Here is a 19,603-nt window from a genome sequence, read left to right on the forward strand (position 1 = left end):
TTTTTTTTTTTTTTTTTTCAGTAAACGGGCCTCTCACTGCTGTGACCTCTCCCGCTGCGGAGCACAGGCTCCGGACGCGCAGGCTCAGCGGCCATGACTCACGGGCCCAGCCGCTCCGCGGCATGTGGGATCTTCCCAGACCAGGGCACGAACCCGCGTCCCCTGCATCGGCAGGCGGACTCTCAACCACTGCGCCACCAGGGAAGCCCCATGTCTTGATGCCTTTTAAAAAATTTATTTAGACATCTATGTATTCAGTAAACATTTACTGAGCCAAAGGTACAAAGGATATTGTTCAGGCCCTCAAATTATTGTGATGAAAGGATGACACAAGTAGACAAAAATTTGTTGTATAATTTGACACATACAATTTAAACTATAATTTAAAGTTTAAGTGTAAGGAAAAAAGGTAGTGTTTACTTCCGTGTTGAGTGATTGGGGAAGATTTTCCAGAGAAGCTGACGTTTAAGCAAGATTTCATATGATAGATAAGAGGAAATTCTACAGACAAGTGAGGAAGAAGATAGCATTAAAGACCAAGAGAACCAAGTATATCAGTACCTACAGACATGAGAGATCATGATAAAATCTGGAATATGCAACTAGTTTGGTACCAGTTCTAGACATAAAAGTCTGTATATGTAAGTGTGCTGGTTGTAGGAGAGAATATAGAGGTGAAAGAGCAATCCCATATAAGAGTATTGTGTCAGTCAGAATAGGCTAAATTATCTGCAGTAACAAATAATACTGAAAGCTCAGTGGCTTTGCACAGCAGTTTCTTTCTCATTTATGCAAAGTCTACTATGGATCCAAGCCATTCTTCAGGGCAGCTGTCCTCCACATGTTGGCTCAGCACTGCAGGCTACTTCAGTTTCACTGCACCTCATGTCAACATTAAACTTCAGAGTTCAAATGCTCTTCTAAGGTATTTTTATTTTATTCTGTAAGCAAAGGAGTGATCTGAAAGGTTTGACAAAGGGAGGCAATTAATGAGACTTGTGTATTTATAAGATTGGTACTAAGGGCAAAGAAACAAATGAGAAGTTGTTGAAATAATCCAGTGAGAACTAATGAATCCCGTCACTAATGCAGCGGTAGTGGGGAATTGAAGTTATGCATAATGATGGATTTGAAAGATACTTATATGTAAACAATAGGAGTTATTGATTGGTGGCATATGAGGAGAAAAGGAAAATATAAATCAGGGATGACACTCAAATATCTGGCTTGAATTTCTGAGCTGATGGTAGTTCATAGACATCGTTGGTATGAGAGAATGAGCAAGTCAGGAATAGAAAAATAATGACCTCGGCCCAGTGGAACTTTCAGATGGAGGTGAGAATAGACATTTGATTTGAGGGTGAGGAACTATGGGAAGACATTTAGACTAAAGAAATAGATTTGCTAGTGATCAATATATAACGGTATTTAAAACTGCAGTGGTGGGATGTATGAGAAATATTCAGGAAGAATGGTTAAAATTGAGCTTCTGGGGCTTCCCTGGTGGCGCAATGGTTGAGAGTCCACCTGCCGATGCAGGGGACACGGGTGAAAAAAAAAAAATTGAGCTTCTGAGCTTCATGGCTTCAGAAGAGCCATCAAGTCCCTGAAATTATATGCCAAAATTCAAGAATGTGTGCCTATTTAAATGTTTCTTGGAAGATGGCTCATTCCACAAATGTTTATTAAGGTCCTACTTTGTGCAAGTCAAAGGCATTATTGTTGGTACTGGGAATAGAGCAGTAAACAAAAAATATAAAAATACTTGTCCACTTGGAGATTGTGTTATTCTAGTGGGGTGGGGAGCAAGCAACAAACCAATAAAAACTTAAAATAAATACCATCTTAGCTGATGGTTACTGCCATTAAGACAAATAAAACAGGATATGGGGAGAGCAAAGCTGGGTGGAAATAGAAATAATAGAATAGATTGGCCAGGAAAGACCTCACTGAAAAGGTGACATTTTTAGAAAGAATTGAAGAAGTGAGGGAGTAAATTACGTGGCTTTATTGGGGGTATTCCAGACAGAGAATCTAGCTTTCATTAGATTCTCAGTGATTCACCAGAAAGATGAGGAATCATTCCTCTGAAGTAAGAAGAGAGTCAAGAAACTGGTAGAGAAAGAAGGATCCACACAGGAGTGCTGGTGATTGGTTGTGGGATTCAGAAAAGATATAAAGCCAAGAGGATCTGATAGACTGGAAATGGAGTGGTGTCAGAGGACTGGATGTCTTGATGAGGTTGAAGTCTAGGGTTATTGAAGGAGTCAAAGACTTAGAAAGGTAAGAGATGGTGGTCAGAGAATGGGGTGTTACAAGTTTAAGATTTCAGAGGTGGATGTGGCTTTAAGTAGAGGAGATCGTTACAGTGAAATGGAAGAAGTCATCGTTGAAGTGAAGAGATCAAGCAATGAGGGTCCAGTGTCAGGATGTCAGGAGGAATTGGGAAGGAGAGGTAAGCATGGTGCCACATGCCTAAGCTCCTAATGAAAGGAACAGAGGATGGGACCAAGAGATTGGAAGGTGACAGTAATAGAGATGAGTAGGGTGTGCCAGAATGATAGAAGAGCAAGGGAGTTTGGAAGGAGGATGGAAAAGTCATGGTCACTGAAACAGCATTAGGGAGTTAGAGAAGTGATAACACTGACTCCCCTGATCTGAATCCTGCCTTTCACATGGTCTAACCTCAGCTGTCCATTTGCTTCTTAAGGCCTAATTAATCCTGTCCTATGGCTGAATCTGCTTGGGCCATGTAGTCTTAGCATCTGAGGAACTTCTGTGGGAGGGGAGACCTAATATGAGTGAATAGCAACAATAATTGGTATCAAATGGATTTAGGTGAGCAAAGGTAAGGGAGATGTGGATGCTCTATTAGCTTCCTAGGGCTGCCATAACAAAATACCACAGACTGGATTACTCAAGTAGTAGAAATTTATTTTCTCACAGTTCTGGAGGCTAGAAGTCTAGGTGGTTTCTTTTGAGACCCCTCTCCTGGGCTTGCAGATGGCCACCTTCTTACTGTATCCCCGCATGGTCTCCCTGCTTTCTATGTTGTCTGTATCCTAATCTCCTCTTTTTATAATTAGATTAGGCCCATTCTAAGCCCCATTTTAACTTAATCACCTTTTTAAAGCTCCTATCTTCAAATACAGTCATATTTTGAGATAGTGGGAGTTAAGGCTTCAACATATGAATTTGGGGTGGGGGTATAATTCAGCTCATAACAAACAGTCTATGTCTCAAGTATCTCAAGTACTTAAGAATCCCTGGATTCTTCCTTACACATAGCCTAGCTCCTAAGAATGGCAGAACAGAAAAAAAGAAAATGTCCCCAGGCCCACCTACTGCCTCACTTCTTGCTAAGTGAGGAAAATAAACTCTGTTTCAGCTTTAGTCAAGGTTTCTCTTATTACCTACCAAACAGAACCTTAACTGACCCAGCATTTGTTAATTCTGTGCCTGCGGTGCTTGAAATCAGCTTGACACCGTGGTGGTATGCGCTCACGCTTTGGGAGAACTTCTGTAAGAGAGCCTGTATGAGTTTGCTAGGGCCGCCATAACAAAGTACCACAGACTAGGTAGCTTAAACAGCAGAAGTGCATTTTCTGACAGTTTAGGAGACTAGAAGTTCAAGCCCAAGGTATTGGCAGGTATTTTAAGGAAGTTCAAGATCGAGGTTGTTATTCTGAGGCCTCATCTCCTTGGGTCACAGGTGGCCACCTTCTTGCTGTCTCCTCACATGGTCTTTCCTCTGATTGTCTCTATCTTAATCTCCTCCTCTTATAAAGATATCAGTCATATTGGATTAGGGCCCACCCTAATAACCTCCTCTTAACTTAGACCTCTTTAAAGTTCCTGTCTCGGGTTTGATATGTGAATTTTGAAGCGGTGCAATTTAGCCCATAAGAGAGCTTCATAATTTATTTTTTGAATGTAATTATATATCCCTTCCCTGAAATCTTGCAGTCACATGACAGCGTGGCTCATGGATGCTCAAAGTCCACAGGCAGGATCAAGGGGCTGCAGATGAAAGAGCCCTGGATTTAGGGTCAGGAGTCCTGGACTCTAGATGTCCATCATCCTCTTGCTGACACACTTAGTCTCTCCGAACTTCAGTGTCCTCACCTTTAAACACATGTAAATATTACATGTAATGATGTATATGAAGGTATCTGGCAGATACTAAGACTATATCATCAAATCTAAGATGCCATTAATTATAAGACGCACCATTGTAAGTACCCAAAATGACAAAATCGTCCACGGGAGCTTCTAAAATTACAGATTCAGGAGCCCCACCCGAGATTCATTGAATTTGAATCTTCTGAGATGAAGCTCAGGCACTGGTTTTTTTGTCTTTCTTTTTTAATTTCCCATATTATTCTGATGATCCGATAGGTTCTGAAGCCAGGGTTTCCAGCATACTGTCAGCCAATGTGTTGAATAACCTAAAATTTAATTCTAAGGTGTAATCTTTGGGGCTATTTATCAGTTCTCATATACTCTATAGGAAGCCTGGATTTCACACTTTGCCAACAAAAACTCATTGCCCAAATATTTTACATTTTCCAGCGCATTCATGGAATTCCAGAAAGTCTGGGCTCAGGAGTTGCATGTAATAAATACTTTGGTAGAACATGTAAACCAAGCCCAGTTCTAGTTGTAGGAGTGCTGTAGTATTTACTTTCCTAGTAGTAGCTTTCTGATCCCTTTCCCTGACTATAAACGAGATGTTGAGCCCACATCCGTCATTCTACACTTCTATGATTCTAATTGACATACTGTTAGTTCCTTATATGTTAACCTTTTCATCAACATTTTAAAAAACGAGTTGAACCTTCTTAAAAATTATCTTTCTGAATACCTATGATTGAATCCTGAGTAATGTAATGCTGTTGTGACCACAGATAAAACAAGTGTCAAGATTAGAAGGTCACTCAGGACTCCTTGACTCTCTTTACAGATCATTAGCAATTCACCTCCCCACCTCCACTGCAATTTCCTAGTCCTCACTCCATGATCTCAATGGACTCCTCTCCCCTGATTTTATAGCGGAGCAAACTGGTGTCACTCCTTCCCCTCCTCCAGCAGAGAAAGTAGGTGACTTGCCCAAGGTCCCATGAGTTAGCCTACTCAAGTTGAGTCTATTCCTAAACCACTGTCTTTTCCATTCCTCCCACTCCCCGTGATCTATTCATGACACCCCAGGAAGTTTTTATCAAGAGGTCAGGAAGGTATCACCAATGCAGCCCAACACGATGGGAAACAGCTCTGAATCCCACCCAGATCAGTCCTGAGCCACATAGTTCCCGTTATCATGCAGATTCCATCTGAGCCTTGGCTAACTCCCAGGGAAGCACATATCAGCTCTGCTGTATATTGGCAGAACTTTGGCTCAGAACGTATTTCAAATGCCTCCCATTGAGCACTGGCAGCCTTAAAGAAACATGGCCAGGAAATTATTCCAGGAGGCTCAGTTACTCTATGACACTTTGCAAGGAGAAGCTGACGGCTTTCCCTCCCAAGCTCTCCCCTCTGTGCCCAGAACAAATGACTGCATTTCCCTGGATGTGCCCTAAATTAGGAGAGGGTCAGCTCAGCTGCAGTGTTGATGGAGGGAATGTCTTTAGTGGGCAGGGCCCTCTGCATGGTGCAGGATGCTTCGTGCCAAGTTCCTTATCCCTTGGTTTTAAAACCCTTGTATATTCCCAGAGAAATGTAGTCCATGTGTTTCTGATTGATTTGCACTTAAATCATTAAAATGTTGTGTGAGAGTTATTTGATGTTTGAGGAGCCTGTGAGTCTTCTTAATGGGACTTTTAAAGGGATTTTTTTCTATCCTGCCTAACACAGAAATTTTTAGGCTGTTTAGCCAGAATGGTGCCTAGGTTCACACATATTCTCCCATCTCATATACTTGCACTCACATTATCAAACACAGCCTCTTAATAATGCCCAGATTAGCAAAGCTGACCTTTAAAAGTGATAAAATAGAGAAACTGGAGAGAAAATGGAACCAGGAGAATTTCAGCAAGATGCAAGGCATTGTTCCCCCAAATGTGCTAAAGCAGTGTTATCAGAGGGTGGAGAATGCATGTGTTTGCCACCTTGGTTAGAATGGGTGGGAGCCCTCTCTTGGGTACACTGAACAGCTAAAAAAATGGCAAGGATAATTTCCTTTAAGTCTCAAAGCAACCCCCATTTTCCAGATGAGAAAACAGGATCAGAGATGTTAACAATTGGGGCCAAAGTGCACAGCCAGCTTGGATAGAAAGGGAAGATTATAGCCAACTCTGATGCTGAGTCTAATTGCTCTTTTCAAAATGCCCCAAATTGAGTGTCTTTGTGAATGTGGTGTGTATTTGAAATGCCGTATGTACTATAATATTCTAGTGAGAAGCAGTACAATATTGTGGGTAAGAACTCAAATTCTTCCCCATCACTTTCTAGCTGTGTGATCTTGGGTAACTTACTTATACTCTCTGGGCAGTTTCCTCATCGGGAAAATGGGGATAATATTACTACCCAGATACACAAAATGTAAAGATGATTGAAAGCAATCAATACATTACTAGAGCAGTACCTGACACACAGTGCTCAGTAAATGTTAACTGTTTGCGTTTGCCGTGGTAGCAGTAAGGAGTAATAAAGGGCTGGATAATCCAGGCAAATTGTGTACCTCTCTATGCTTCGGTTTTCTTATTTGTAAAATGAGTATAATAGTATGATCCTCACAGGTTTGTGGGAGTAATTGAGATGATGTTTGCACCTAGCCATGTGCCTAACACAGAAAAGGTTCTCAGTAAAATCTACGTTTTACACGCAGATGTCTCTCTCCCTATTCAGGACTGGTGGTCATTGTTGTGAAGAAAGGAATTTTCTTCTTATTCAGCTTGGCTTATATCTGATGCTGCTTTTCTCCACAAACTCCAGGTCTAGCCACCTTTACAGGCCCAGATCTCTCTACAGCCATGGGATGCGGGGCTTTCTGTCTGTAGTGGGTCCTCCCCGGGCTGTATCAGGCCTCTGAATGCTCTGAGTTGGTAAACAGCACAAGCCTTGCTTTTAAGTGATGAAGAACAACTAACCAACTGCAGGACTGACTGCTCCCCTCACATACCGGGCCAGCCGCTCTGTTCACAGGAAAGCCTGTAGTGGTTTGCAGACAGACAAGCTTTGGGATTTGGCTCTATTTTCTTGCCTAGTGTAGATGTTAGAATTGCCCTCTTAGTTGATCATCCTGTTTAATTGGTGTCCTTTGCCAGTGTCCTGAACACAAGCAGAAAACTATAGCCATCTGGCAAGGGAGACAGAGATCAGACTTTGTCCCCCTCCACCCTTTACACACACACACACACACACACACACATCCACACACATATCCACACACATACACACACACACACATATACACACATATATCCACACACATACACACACACACACATGGTGATACAAATACCTATTTGAGCTGCTCAGTTATTCTCTCTCAGGAGCTGGAAGCAGCCGTATGGGATGAAGGAGGGACCTGGAGAAGCAGATCTTTTAAGGAAGAAGACAGATTCTGTTCTGTCAGGTTCCTCTGAGTGTGTGTACGAGCAAGTCAGAGAAGAGAGAGAGGAGAGAGAGAGGAAAAGGCAGAGGGAGAGAGGGGGAGAGGGGATCTGTTGCAGGCAGGGGAAGGCGTGACCTGAATGGAGAATGCCAGCCAATTCCAGAGACACACAGGGACCTCAGAACAAAGATAAGGCATCGCTGACACCACACCGGGGACGAGCTCGCAGACAAGTCAGGCCGGGGGGACCAGGCAGCCAGGAGCACCCAAGGCAGGAAAATGAGGTGAGTGCCAGGGCAGGAGTGGGCACAGGGGGTCCTTCCAGGGACCAGGTGCCAAGTAGCCCTGGAAGGTCTGACCTTGTCTCTGGGCCGACTCACCTGCGAGTCCTGTGGCTGGTTCAGGGGCTTTTCATCACTCCCTGGGGCTCTGAGAAGGGAGACAGGCTGGGGCCTTCCCTGGGACTCCGGAGACATGCAACTTGAAACGGGAGGCTGTGTGCAAATGCCCCTGACGCCACTGGAACTCAGATTTCTCCCTCTGCCAGCGCAGGGTGCTGTCTGCTGGCCAATGTGACTTTTCTTCTGTTGCCCACAAGGCTGAGTTTTTGTTTTCCTCCTTTGTAAAGAGCATTGCTTTATCTCTTCCAACACTTTGTGAGTTAGATATGTGTTTGTGTGTTTATTTGTTCTGACCGGAAAAGAAACCAGATTCCCGTAGCTCAGCTATGTGGCTTCTTAAACCTTCAGAAGTTTGCTAGTTTAAAACCTCAATTTAGAAAACTAAAAACCTGTCCCCGTTTTACATTCCACTATAAATTTCTGCATTTCTTACTGAAATCAGAGGCCGCCAGTGGCGTGAATCAGGCTATGAATTGCACCAAATGGCTCTTAAAGGAATATTACAAATTGAAATTAAAAAAAAAAAAAAAGAGTCTTTGGAGTTCTGAAACTAGGACTTTAAATTCTAATTGTTTCCAAGCTCTTCAATATTCCCCATTCCTTAGCCTAGACTTAGAGTTACCTGATGCTTGTTACCAGACATTTCTTGTAAGTTTTTCTCTCCAAGTGTCAAAATCCGACCACCATAATTACTTTTACTACTTATAAGTGTTAATACTGTTAAAAATACAAAAAAGAAAAAAAAACACTCTGCAGATGTGTTGCCTCTAAACATCTTTTCCCGTTAATTTTCTTCTCAATTGGAAAAGGGTTTCTATTTGTTTCTCTTCTGCAAAGTCACCTAGCAACTTTTCAGGGTCTGGGGCCAATGAGGGGCTTCAGGCTATGTTAACTCTTTGAACTCAGATTACCTGTGGTTTAGAGAGATAATCAGGTCTTTAAGGTTAATCCAATCATTCTCTTCTTTCTAAATCCATTGTAATGTTAAATCTGCTATCTAACTTCATTTTCCTTTCTCCTAAAAGAGAGGAGATTTATGCCCATCTACATGGAATGACAATTTGATTGATCTGTCCACTATTCAGATCTCACCCTACCACCCAGTGCCCCAGCCATACCAAACTACAAGGCCAATGATCAGCTCTGTATCTTTGTGTTTGCTGATCCCTTAAGCCAGAATAGCTCTCCCTCTTATTTCTCCTATTTCTAGAGGACCCGATTGTTCAAGCTGGCTCATACATCACCTCCTCTTCCCTGCCCAGTATCCCCAGAGTCAGCATCTTCTCCTTTGTGATATCTCTGTCCTTGGGAGCTACCTTTCTTAATACCTCTTTGTTGAAATGTCCACCTCCTCTTCCAAGACTGAGTGTTCCTTAAGGAATAGGATCTATGGCATGTTCATCTTTGTATGCCTAGTACCTAGCATAATGTCTGTTTCCTATTAGGCATGCAATAAATATTAGCTGAATTGAATTCAGTTGTTCAATAGCAAAACTACTACTGGAAAAGTGCTCCACTAGAAGTCTATAAAAGGTCTTCCCTCACATAGACACAACAGTTCAGAGTTTGCAAAGCCCTTTCATAGGCACTGTCTCATCTGGTCTTCAGATTTTGGATGAGGTAGGATTTATGGAGAAGTGAGGATAAAAGAGTTTAGCAACTTGCCCAGAGCCACACTGATGATCTTGAAAAAGCCCAGACCCAAATTTGGATCTTTAGGCTCCAAGTTCAGGATGTTTTTCTACTGTATTTTGCCAGACTCTCAACCAAGTATATTATTCTACACCAGCGGCTCTCAATCCTAGCTGCACATTAGAAGCATCTGTGGTGCTTTAAAAAATGTCAGGGCTTCCCTGGTGGTGCAGTGGTTGAGAGTTCGCCTGCCGATGCAGGGGACACGGGCACGGGTTCGTGCCCCGGTCCGGGAAGATCCCACATGCCGTGGAGCAGCTGAGCCTGCGCGTCCGGAGCCTGTGCTCCGCAACGGGAGAGGCCACAACAGTGAGAGGCCCGCGTACCGCAAAAAAAAAAAAAAAAAATATCAGTGACCAGGCCTCACTCCAGACTAATTAAACTAAAATCTGCTGGGGAAGGGCTTTGGTATTAGTATTTTTTTTTTTAATTTTCACATAAAGCTACGGGTTTTTAAATTATTTTTCACAGGATTAATTGCTTTGGCCAGATGCCTGGGCATGATATGGGCATGGACCCAGCATCCTCTGTGAGCTTTTGTTATTCCCTTCTTCTGTTGAAGCTAATTCACCATATGGTATTGGGCATGACATGTCACCTCTTGGGGTATCCTTTTCGTCATCTGTCAAGTACGGGTGTTGTCAAAGGGATCTATATAGTCCATTTCAACTCTTCTACCCCAAAACAGTCTTGGTGTAGTGTAGGTTGAAGTGAGGAGTGAATGGAAAGGATAGAAAGTGCTACTCATTCCACAACCATGGATATCTGCCGGCATTTTTTAAGGCATTCCTGAGAGCTTGCTCCTACAGTAGAGCTTAGGAAATCCTGGCATTATATATTACTTTTGACATTTCAAGCAAATGTAATTAAACTTTTTGATTAGTTGGAGAATAGATAGCAGGTGTCAGAATTTGTACAGCCGGTGCCTGGTGGATAAGAAGCCAAAAACATTCAGAGAGTGTGATGGGAAATGAAAGCTGCCACTTACATTCTTTAATTTGCAGCCCTGAAAGCAAGCAAGCAAGCATATGCTCAGGCTTATTATGTGAAAAGAGAGATTTGTTTCATATGTTTGAAACTGTTTTGAGATGCAAACAAAATAGAACAGAAAGCTTCACAGGCCTTCCTCCCACGATGACCAGTTGCCTACTACACATGGTCCTAGGCCTCTGAGGATAGATGGAGCCGTTAGCCTGGGCCAGCCCTTGACAGAAGCAGCATTAGGAAGCTCAGTCTCCTCCATGTGGTCTGGAAAAAGCAGATATGGAGAAAGTTGACCTTTCAGCCTTACATAATCTGGGTGTCCCTATTGCAGGGAGGTCCAGTTGGGGGATCCAAAGCTCATTCCTAACCCCTGCTTTTCGGGAAGCAGCATGATGGAGTAATCATAACTAATGTTTGCCTAGGGCTGGACAGTTAACAAAGTACTTATTTTCCAATCGTCCTTTATTCTGATAGCAGCCCCGGGGGATGTCATTATTATCACCAATTAAAGAATGAAGAAACTGAGAGGGAGACCTTACGTGACTTCCCCAAGATGGGTCAGATAAATAAAGTCAAAGTCTGGACTTGAATCCAGCTATTCCAACCTAAGACCAGTGCTCTCCCCTCCCCAAGCGGAACTGAACCAGAACTCCTAGCCCAGGTACCATCAGTATATTTCCTCACTTGAAAGTGGGGCTGCCTGAGCCCTGCAAGCCAGAGTTTCTAGACTCAAGCTTTCCTACTCGTTCACGAGAGAGCTTGGACCTGTGCCTCCCCTTCTCTCTCCTCCACAGATTGGTTTATAAAAATATTGACCCTGGCAATTGGATTAAAACATTTTGTTTCCTTAGTTGCATCTCACATGTTGCTATTGCAGGGGCCTTGGAAAAAATTTAAATAACTATTTTTTTTAATTGAAAAAATAGCACAAGGCCCTTCTAGACACATCTGAACATTTTATATACACAAAAGTAAAATTAAAAACACTCATATTACCACTTCAGAGATAACTACTGTTAATATCCTACTGACACCCTTGTAGGCCATTTTGCACTTACGTATTTACCTTTTATGTAAATATTATATAAGACAGCTAGATAATCTCATTGTAGTTATCTCATTGTGTTTACACACTCAAAAATTCATATGTGTGCATATATAAACATATGTGCATCTGTTTACCGAGCAGCGTGGGGCACCTTGGGGAGAAACAACTTCCTGATTAGCCAAATTGTATCTTAATCTTAAGACGCTGGTATAATTTCCCAGAAGTTACTTTTTAGGCTATATAAGACTCTGGCCCCACTTTCATGCTTTCATTCATTCATTCATCATCTCTTATATACCAGGCTTTATATTAGGTCCTTCACATACATCATCTCCAATGTTCATGTGAGCTCTGTAAATTAGAGATTATAATCTTCATTTTACATTTGAGGAAACCTGAGCTCAGAGACTAATTACCCAAGGTTTCACAGCCAGTAAGTAAGAGAACCGGGATTTGAACCCAAATACACCTAACTTCAGGGACTGTGCCTAAAGCAGTGCTCTAATTGGAAGCATGTACAGGGAGCTGGAATCTGGAGTGAAGGATACTCTGTGGTATCTTGGGAAGCTTTGAGCTGGATGGTGGAGGATAAATAAGACAACCAGGTGAGGAATGAGCAGGGCATGTGCAATGGGACCAAGGCCTGGATGGGCACGGCATGCTCCCAGAATGATCTGCCTCGGCATGGCTGCTATGAGATGAAGTTGGACAGGTGAATCAGCACTAGATCAGAAAGGGCTTATCAGCCATCCCGGGAGCAGATGCTTTGCCCTGCAGGCACAGTGGAGCAGTGTGGATACATCTGTGTTACAGAAAATCAAACTTGGCGGAAGATTGCTGAATGGTATGAAGTGGTAGCCAGGGAGATCAGTTAGGATGAAATAGCAACAGTCCACATAAGAACATTTAAATGAATTGGCTGGAGAGAAGGAGAGGGGTTCCCAAGACATAGGAAGCAGAACATATAGTATTTAAGGGAGAAGTTGATGAGCCAGGATTGGGATGTTTGAGTTCAAGGTCCTTGAGTCTCACAGGGGGAGCAATCTAGTAGATGCCTTGGTTGTCTTGTGTACTGACCATTAGGTTTTTTGTTTGTTTGTTTTTTGTTTTTGTTTTTGTGTGGTACGCGGGCCTCTCACTGCTGTGGCCTCTCCCCTTGCGGAGCACAGGCTCCGGATGCGCAGGCTCAGCGGCCATGGCTCACGGGCCTAGCTGCTCCGCGGCATGTGGGATCTTCCGAGACGGGGGCACAAACCCTTGTCCCCTGCATCGGCAGGCGGACTCTCAACCACTGCGCCACCAGGGAAGCCCGACCATTAGGTTTTTGACAAGCCTTGGACATTCTGCCTCATTATTGCATCAGCCACTTTGGGTGTATTCTGTAAGTTTTGTTTAATTTCCCGTGCCCCTTATGCAACTCTTTTCACAGTCCATCATCTCTCATTCCTGCAGCTGGAAATAAACTGTATGTTTTTGATCCTTTTATAAAAACACTTGCCAAAAGGAAAAACCTTGTTTTGCTCATTCCTTCTTAATTCAAAATTTTGCATTTCTTGATTGATTTTGTTAAATTTGTTTTAGGTACTACAGATCCCATCATTGAGTATAAGTCTTATCTCAATATTACCATGTTACTATTACTTACTTTTTAGAAAATTGAATCAAGAGTTTATGATTCTTAAATGAAGCTAAGCTAAAGAAATGATATCAGCTTTTACCTAACTATGAAATTTATATTTTCAACCAAAAAATGATATGCCTCAGAGTCCCAAATATGGTATTTTCTGGGAAAGTTTAATACTATTATCAAATCTTTAAAAAGAGCACAACTGGAAGCAACCTTTAAAATCAAGTTACCGCCCTCCAGTATTAAGGCTGGGTAAGCAAGACCCATAAGGACGAAGTAATTACAGCAGGTCAGCGGCAGAGACATGCTGGGAACTTGTTCTCCTGGCTGTTGATTTAGCTAAATGGCAAGGACCAGTGTCTGTGAATGTAAGTGAATCCATTCATGTCTTTCAGGTGGCTCCTTCTCTCTCATGCTCTGTGCTTCTCCTTGTTGAAGGCTTTGGCCCACATAGTGGAGCTTAACAATATGTTTGGCCAGATTCAGTCGCCTGGCTATCCAGACTCTTATCCAAGTGATTCAGAGGTGACGTGGAATATCACTGTCCCAGAGGGATTTCGGATCAAGCTTTACTTCATGCACTTCAACTTGGAATCCTCTTACCTTTGTGAATACGACTATGTGAAGGTGAGACCCCTAATGTTCCCTAGGTTCCCCAGGTTCTCTATGGGAGAATCTGCTGGGAGTTAGAGGAGCTTAGATGAATTAGATGCTGTGTTTACCACCCGGGCTGGCAGTCCAGTGAGGGAGACATTACAATGTTATAACATTATGAAGGAGGGTTGGGGTGGCATGCTAGGTGCAGGCTGAGTAGGAAGACCTAGAAAAGACCTTGAGGGAAACTGAAACTGGCAAAGTGTGACTCAGCCAAACACAACCTTGCCTTTTCCTTTCTGATCTCAAAGTCTTTAACGTTTCCACTAACCTCTGCTCCAATGTCACCTTTAATTCAACAAGCAGAAAAGGGCAGATACCCCAGAGTCAGCATTAATCAGAGTAAGCTAGCATTATATCCAAAGCTGAGGCATTAGAAAGCATTGCCCTGTTCCCTAGGTAATGATCAAGTGTTTGGGAAGTGTAGAGTATGCCGAAGCGGCGAGTAGGAGGTGAAGTTGGAAGTTTGGATTGGGGTGAGATTCTGAAGGGCCTTGAATATGATGCTAAAGAGTTTGGATTTTATCAACAAAGAGTATGGGCAACAGTGGGGGGGTCACTACACAGATGGATGTAAAAGACAAATGGAAGAGGAGCAGAAAAAGATTACAACATCAAAACAACATTTCCCAGAATTTAAGGAGAGCCCACAAACAATGCCATGGGTGGGAAGCTGTTCTCTTTTAAAAGTGGAGCTAAGAAAGGTTAAAGTACTTCTGAGAGATGACACTTATTAAGGTTGTATCTGGTTCAAAAAGATGTGAAGACCTAAGAACCTACTTTATAAACTCTCTCTGGCTTCCTGGTAGAAGTTCTCATCAAACCACCCTAGAGTAGGCTTTCTATATTTTTGGTATTAGTATAGTCTCATTTTTCCACAGCCTGTAATTCAACAAGAGTTAACCTTGTATTTACCAGAATGTTTGATCAACAGCAAAGACGTGAGTTGACAAGGTGATTTACACTTAAAATCTCATTCAACCTTTAAAACAATCCTATGAGACAGGTACTACTGTCCCATTTACAGACAAAGAAACAACCCCAAGAAGGTGAAGCAACTCACCCAACGTTGTACAGCTAGTAAGTGATGGATCAGGGTTCCAAACCCATGTCTTGTGACTTTCAATACCATGTTCTTTTGGCTCCACCAAACTGCTCACAAGCTGTACTACACTGAGCCCTAGGATACTGCAGGGCCTGAAAAGAACAGTGGGATGGGGCGGGGCGGAGGCCTGGTAAGTGGGGCTGTGAACCCCTACCCTGATTAACTCATTTTAAATGGTGGCTGTTGCTAATTATACATGTTGGATATGCATCAAGTATCCCATTTAAAGCACATTTTCTGTGACTGAAAACTTTCTAAAATTGGTGCTCCATGACAGTTTTTCAACTTTAACACTATTGACACTTTGAGCCAGACAATTACTTGCTGAAGAAAGCTGTTTTGTGAATTGTAGGGTCTTTAGCAGCATCCCTGGCTTCTACTCACTAGATGCCAATAGCACTCCCACTCCAGTTGTGACAACCAAAAATGTCTCCAGCAGTTATCAATATCCCCAGGGGAGCAAAATCTCTCCATTCGAGAACCATTGCTCTCTCTGTGTGATGCTGCCCATCTTTGAATGCCCTGTGCTAGAAACTGTGAGAATTTAAGGACACAAAAATCTAGTCCCTTAAAAAGAGAGATGAGCCTAGAAAGATAGCAATTGCACAAGATGAAGAAGAGTAATGACAATAAAAGATTGACAAAAAGAATGAGAAAAGGTAAAACTGGTTGCTCTAAGAGATGATGTGGCTTGGTAATCTAGATTGACAGACAGTTTCTATAAATTCATTGAAAATGGAGTCAACTTCTCAGACTCGCAAGGGTCAAGCAGAGAGTATTCACCAAGATCCTAAGTGTTTATCATCCTAAATTGAAATTTCTAACAAACAGGTTAGTTATGTCTTCTAGGACATAATCTAGCCTCTGGCAGAACCAAACTCCAGGATCCCAGATGCATTATGGGTAGGGGGCATTAGGTTAGCAGAATCCCCCAGCCCATTCCCCTAGCTGATGCTCGCTGTACAACCACGGTATTCTCAAATATTTAGGTTGGAGAGTGAACTTAGCAGAAGGAAAATGACCAAACAGTGACTTAATAGAAGAGTAAATTCCATAGATTTAGACAAGGCTAGATGTGAACTTCCTAACTGCTTTTTTCTCTACTTTCAAATATGTCAATCATCTAGAAAATTTGCCAGCGGAAACACTTGCCTTTATTAGTAGCTGAGGCCTCAAGACCACAGAAATTAGAATTTTTTTCTTTATCTGTGACAATGACTTATTTTCATTATTCCTCCCTGCCTCCACCCTAAGAATTCACTCTCAATTCATATTCAATCATTTCTCACAAGTTTTCCTCTTATTTATATGGATGCCAGGTTTGACCTTGTTAGGACTCCTTTATCGAGATGATAAACACACAATAGAGGATTTAACTCATTCCTTTGCCCCCAAATAAATTGAGTCTCCTGGCAAGGCAGATTAAAGAGTTGACATCAGCTACACTTTGTAGTGGAAAAAAATGATACTTTTCAAGGGCAACAATAGACTGTGAAGACCTCTTCTGACCCTGAATTAAGGACACTGAAATTTCTACCCAAAGTTTGGCCTTTCTGGTTGGAGAATATTTTGGAAATTGATTGATGGTTTCTATCTAGGGTGGTGAGATACCTTCCTGAAAGCCCAAGGAGATGGGACTAGGACCTCTGGAAGGGCAGCATCATCCTGGTTTCTTGACTGGGATTCAGGAAATGCCTGTTCTAGTCCCAGATCTGCCACTAACTCCCAAATGATCTGGAGTAGAAAAGACAATCTTTTAGCACTCTCTCTGCTCCAAAATTAGACTTATGACCTCTGAGCATAGCAAAGAAACAGTCTGTGTGAGGCAACACAGAGACTGAGCTGCCTACCTGAAGTGCCCGACAGTCCTTGCTTCTCTGATTACAATACATTTTTCCAGTTCCTTTAGAAGAAGAGATTAGCATATTGGACAGAGAGGTATTACTTTGCTTGGGCTTGCACAGCTCACTTCCTTCCAGAATGCCATCCCAGCACTAGCATTGGCCTCCCTGCAGAGGTTCTAGCAGCCATGGGGCCTGAGCAGGCCTTCCTTCACAGGACGCTGCACCCTGGTCAGCTGATGACGAGTGCTCATGTGGAGACAGGCCCTGTGTCCTTGCCCACACGTGCCCGGCAGAGTTCCCCTCCTGGACTCAAGAACTCATAGGATGTCAGGCCACAGGGGCCCTCTGGAGACCCACCTAGTCCCATGTCATTGTTGTTATTGTTGTTTTTCAAATATTTTCTCCCTAGTGGACATTTTCTTCTTAAAAATCTTCTAGTAGTCCTGATATAGGAAACAGAAGTGAGGCTGCTAGGGTTGAAGGTGGCTCAGAAGCTCACTCTGCTCACTCAACCTTCTTGGTCCCCCTGAAGGTCACACCTTGCAGGAATTATAGCTTGAATACTCCTTAAGTTCCCAATTCAGGGACAAGACTAGTACTCTCACCTGTGAACCCTAAAACCCAGAAGCCTTCAACATATAGTCGAAACCCGTTGACTTTTTCTAATTGTGTTCTCTCCCTAACCTTCCACCCCCAGAATATGTGGCTTTCCTGGCTATGAATGAGAAGGAGGCTCTTCCCTTTTCATCTGAATGAAGCATGAGCATGCCAGCCATGCCACCCTTGGATAAGTCAATACCCCTCTACAAAATTCTGTCTTTTCACCTGTTCCATGAGGAGTAGAATGAGATGATCCCTAAGGTCCCTTAAATTCCAGAATTTTAATCTTCATTCTCCTTGCCAGAGCTTTCCAGATGACCCCCCCAAACCCTCATTATCCTAGTTAGGATAATGCCAGAAAACGGTAATAATATGTTACAGCAGCCACTTCTTGAAGTTCCGTGGCCATAAGCACTCCGTTAAGAGACTATAGTCTGCTGGAGTTGCCTTAGTGACATGTCATTTGAAGAAAACTTGTAAATATATCATGCCAGTGCTGTCCTTTTCCAAGGAACTTGGAATATCACTCATTTCCCTCTGATGGGATAATATCCCCTGTTTTGAGGCTCTTTCATTCTGTGACTGAATTCCTCTGGCAGGCCTGGGAGTGGGTTTAAAGGACCGTCCAGTTCACAGGAATCCTTTCAGCCCAGCCCCAGTCCACAGACTGCCCTTCCCACCCTGGCCCATCAGGGTGATGATGACGGAATTGCTGACACTGCACATGAGCAGCTTGAAGAAGGGCAGGACCCCAAGGCTGTGGTCTGGATGCTCTCATTTTATGAAAATTCCTCTCCAGCCTGACTTCCCGCAGTCTTTGGTCTTCAAGGCACATGCACATCTGCACGACAGGATTTGCTTCCTTGGAATGTGGCTGCAATGTGTGGATTCCTACAGTGCACAGATGAGACATATGAATCACAGCTGGTTAATGCTGTAGGCGAGGGGCAGAGCACAGACACTGGCCAGGAAACTGGAGGCCTAGATTCTTGTGGCCATTCTCTACTAACTAAGTAACCCTGGGCAAGTGATTGCTTTTAGAGTGGACTCTTTCCTCCTGTCTCAAATACAGGGAGTTAAACCAGATGTTCTCTAAGGTCCACCTAGCCCTGATATTCTATGTATCTAAGACCTCAGGAATCATGATTCAACTTCATGATCATCATGCTGAAGCCCCGGAAAGGGCAATTCATTGGCCAAGGTCACACGGGGACCAGAATTTATATCTCAAAACTCTCAGTCTTTTCTTTTCTTCTTTTAAAAATATTGAGTGACAGTGGAGTCCCCCATCTTATGGATGCTTAGGTTTTTAAGTGTAATGTAAGGCAAATACTGTCTATAGTCAAACTTACTCTCTTAAATATAGTAGAGCACTGTCTTTTAGAATGTCCAGAAGAGACTTCTTTCCCAGAAATGCAACAAATTATATAGTTCCTTTAGTTGAGCATCAGATGAAGTAGTTTGACTTGTGCTGAGAAATGAGCCCTGGAGCTATAGTTACTGAAAAAGGTACTCAGAAACCAGAACCACCAAGGGAGCAGCAGATTCACACATCTTATTTTCAAGTTCACTTCATGGTATCTGTTCATTGGAAAAGGAGATAATAAAAACCTGCATTTGGCTTTTTCTCTTTCTCTCTTTCCCCTTCTTTTATTGAGTGCATATAGCTCAACTGGCATCTGTTAAATGCTCATATGACATAACATCACTTTTCTCCTCTTATATTCTTGATACATTCAACATTTCTTCCATTCTCTCCACTTTAGCCCTTTAGTTCCAGTTCTTATTCCTCTCGCCTAGTTTATTGCAATACCATCCTAAATGTCTACCAGCTGTGGGTCTCTCCCCAACCAGTCCACCCTCTACATGTGTCCAGAGAGATCTTCTTAAACATTGCTTTGATTGTGCAACTCTCAAAACCTTTCAATCGTTCTCCGCTGTCTATGGAATGAAGTCCAAGAATTTTATTGAAAATCTACCATAAGTTGGACACTGCACCAAAGACAGGCCCCGTGAAGATGAGTAAGACAGTACCTGCCCTCCAAGAACTCATGATTTCTTAGTGTGTCAAAAGACAAGTACATAATTAATAA

The 19,603-nt window shown here is 42.7% G+C and overlaps 1 protein-coding gene across 1 annotated transcript in view; it reads left to right on the forward strand.

Annotated features, from left to right (window-relative positions):
- Positions 1-13,702: 13,702 nt before the first annotated feature.
- Positions 13,703-19,603, forward strand: part of LOC111172796 (MBL associated serine protease 1) — a 45,270-nt gene continuing 39,369 nt past the window's right edge. The window contains exon 1 of the mRNA XM_022569876.3: positions 13,703-13,934. Coding sequence (XP_022425584.2) covers positions 13,776-13,934 — 159 coding nt within the window. The 5' untranslated portion in view covers positions 13,703-13,775. The remainder of the gene's footprint in view (positions 13,935-19,603) is intronic.

This window comes from Delphinapterus leucas, chromosome 4 (assembly GCF_059928025.1).
Source record: "Delphinapterus leucas isolate spDelLeu-1000000601 "Yukka" chromosome 4, BTC_Dleu_Yukka2, whole genome shotgun sequence".
NCBI classification, from domain to species: Eukaryota; Metazoa; Chordata; class Mammalia; order Artiodactyla; family Monodontidae; genus Delphinapterus; species Delphinapterus leucas.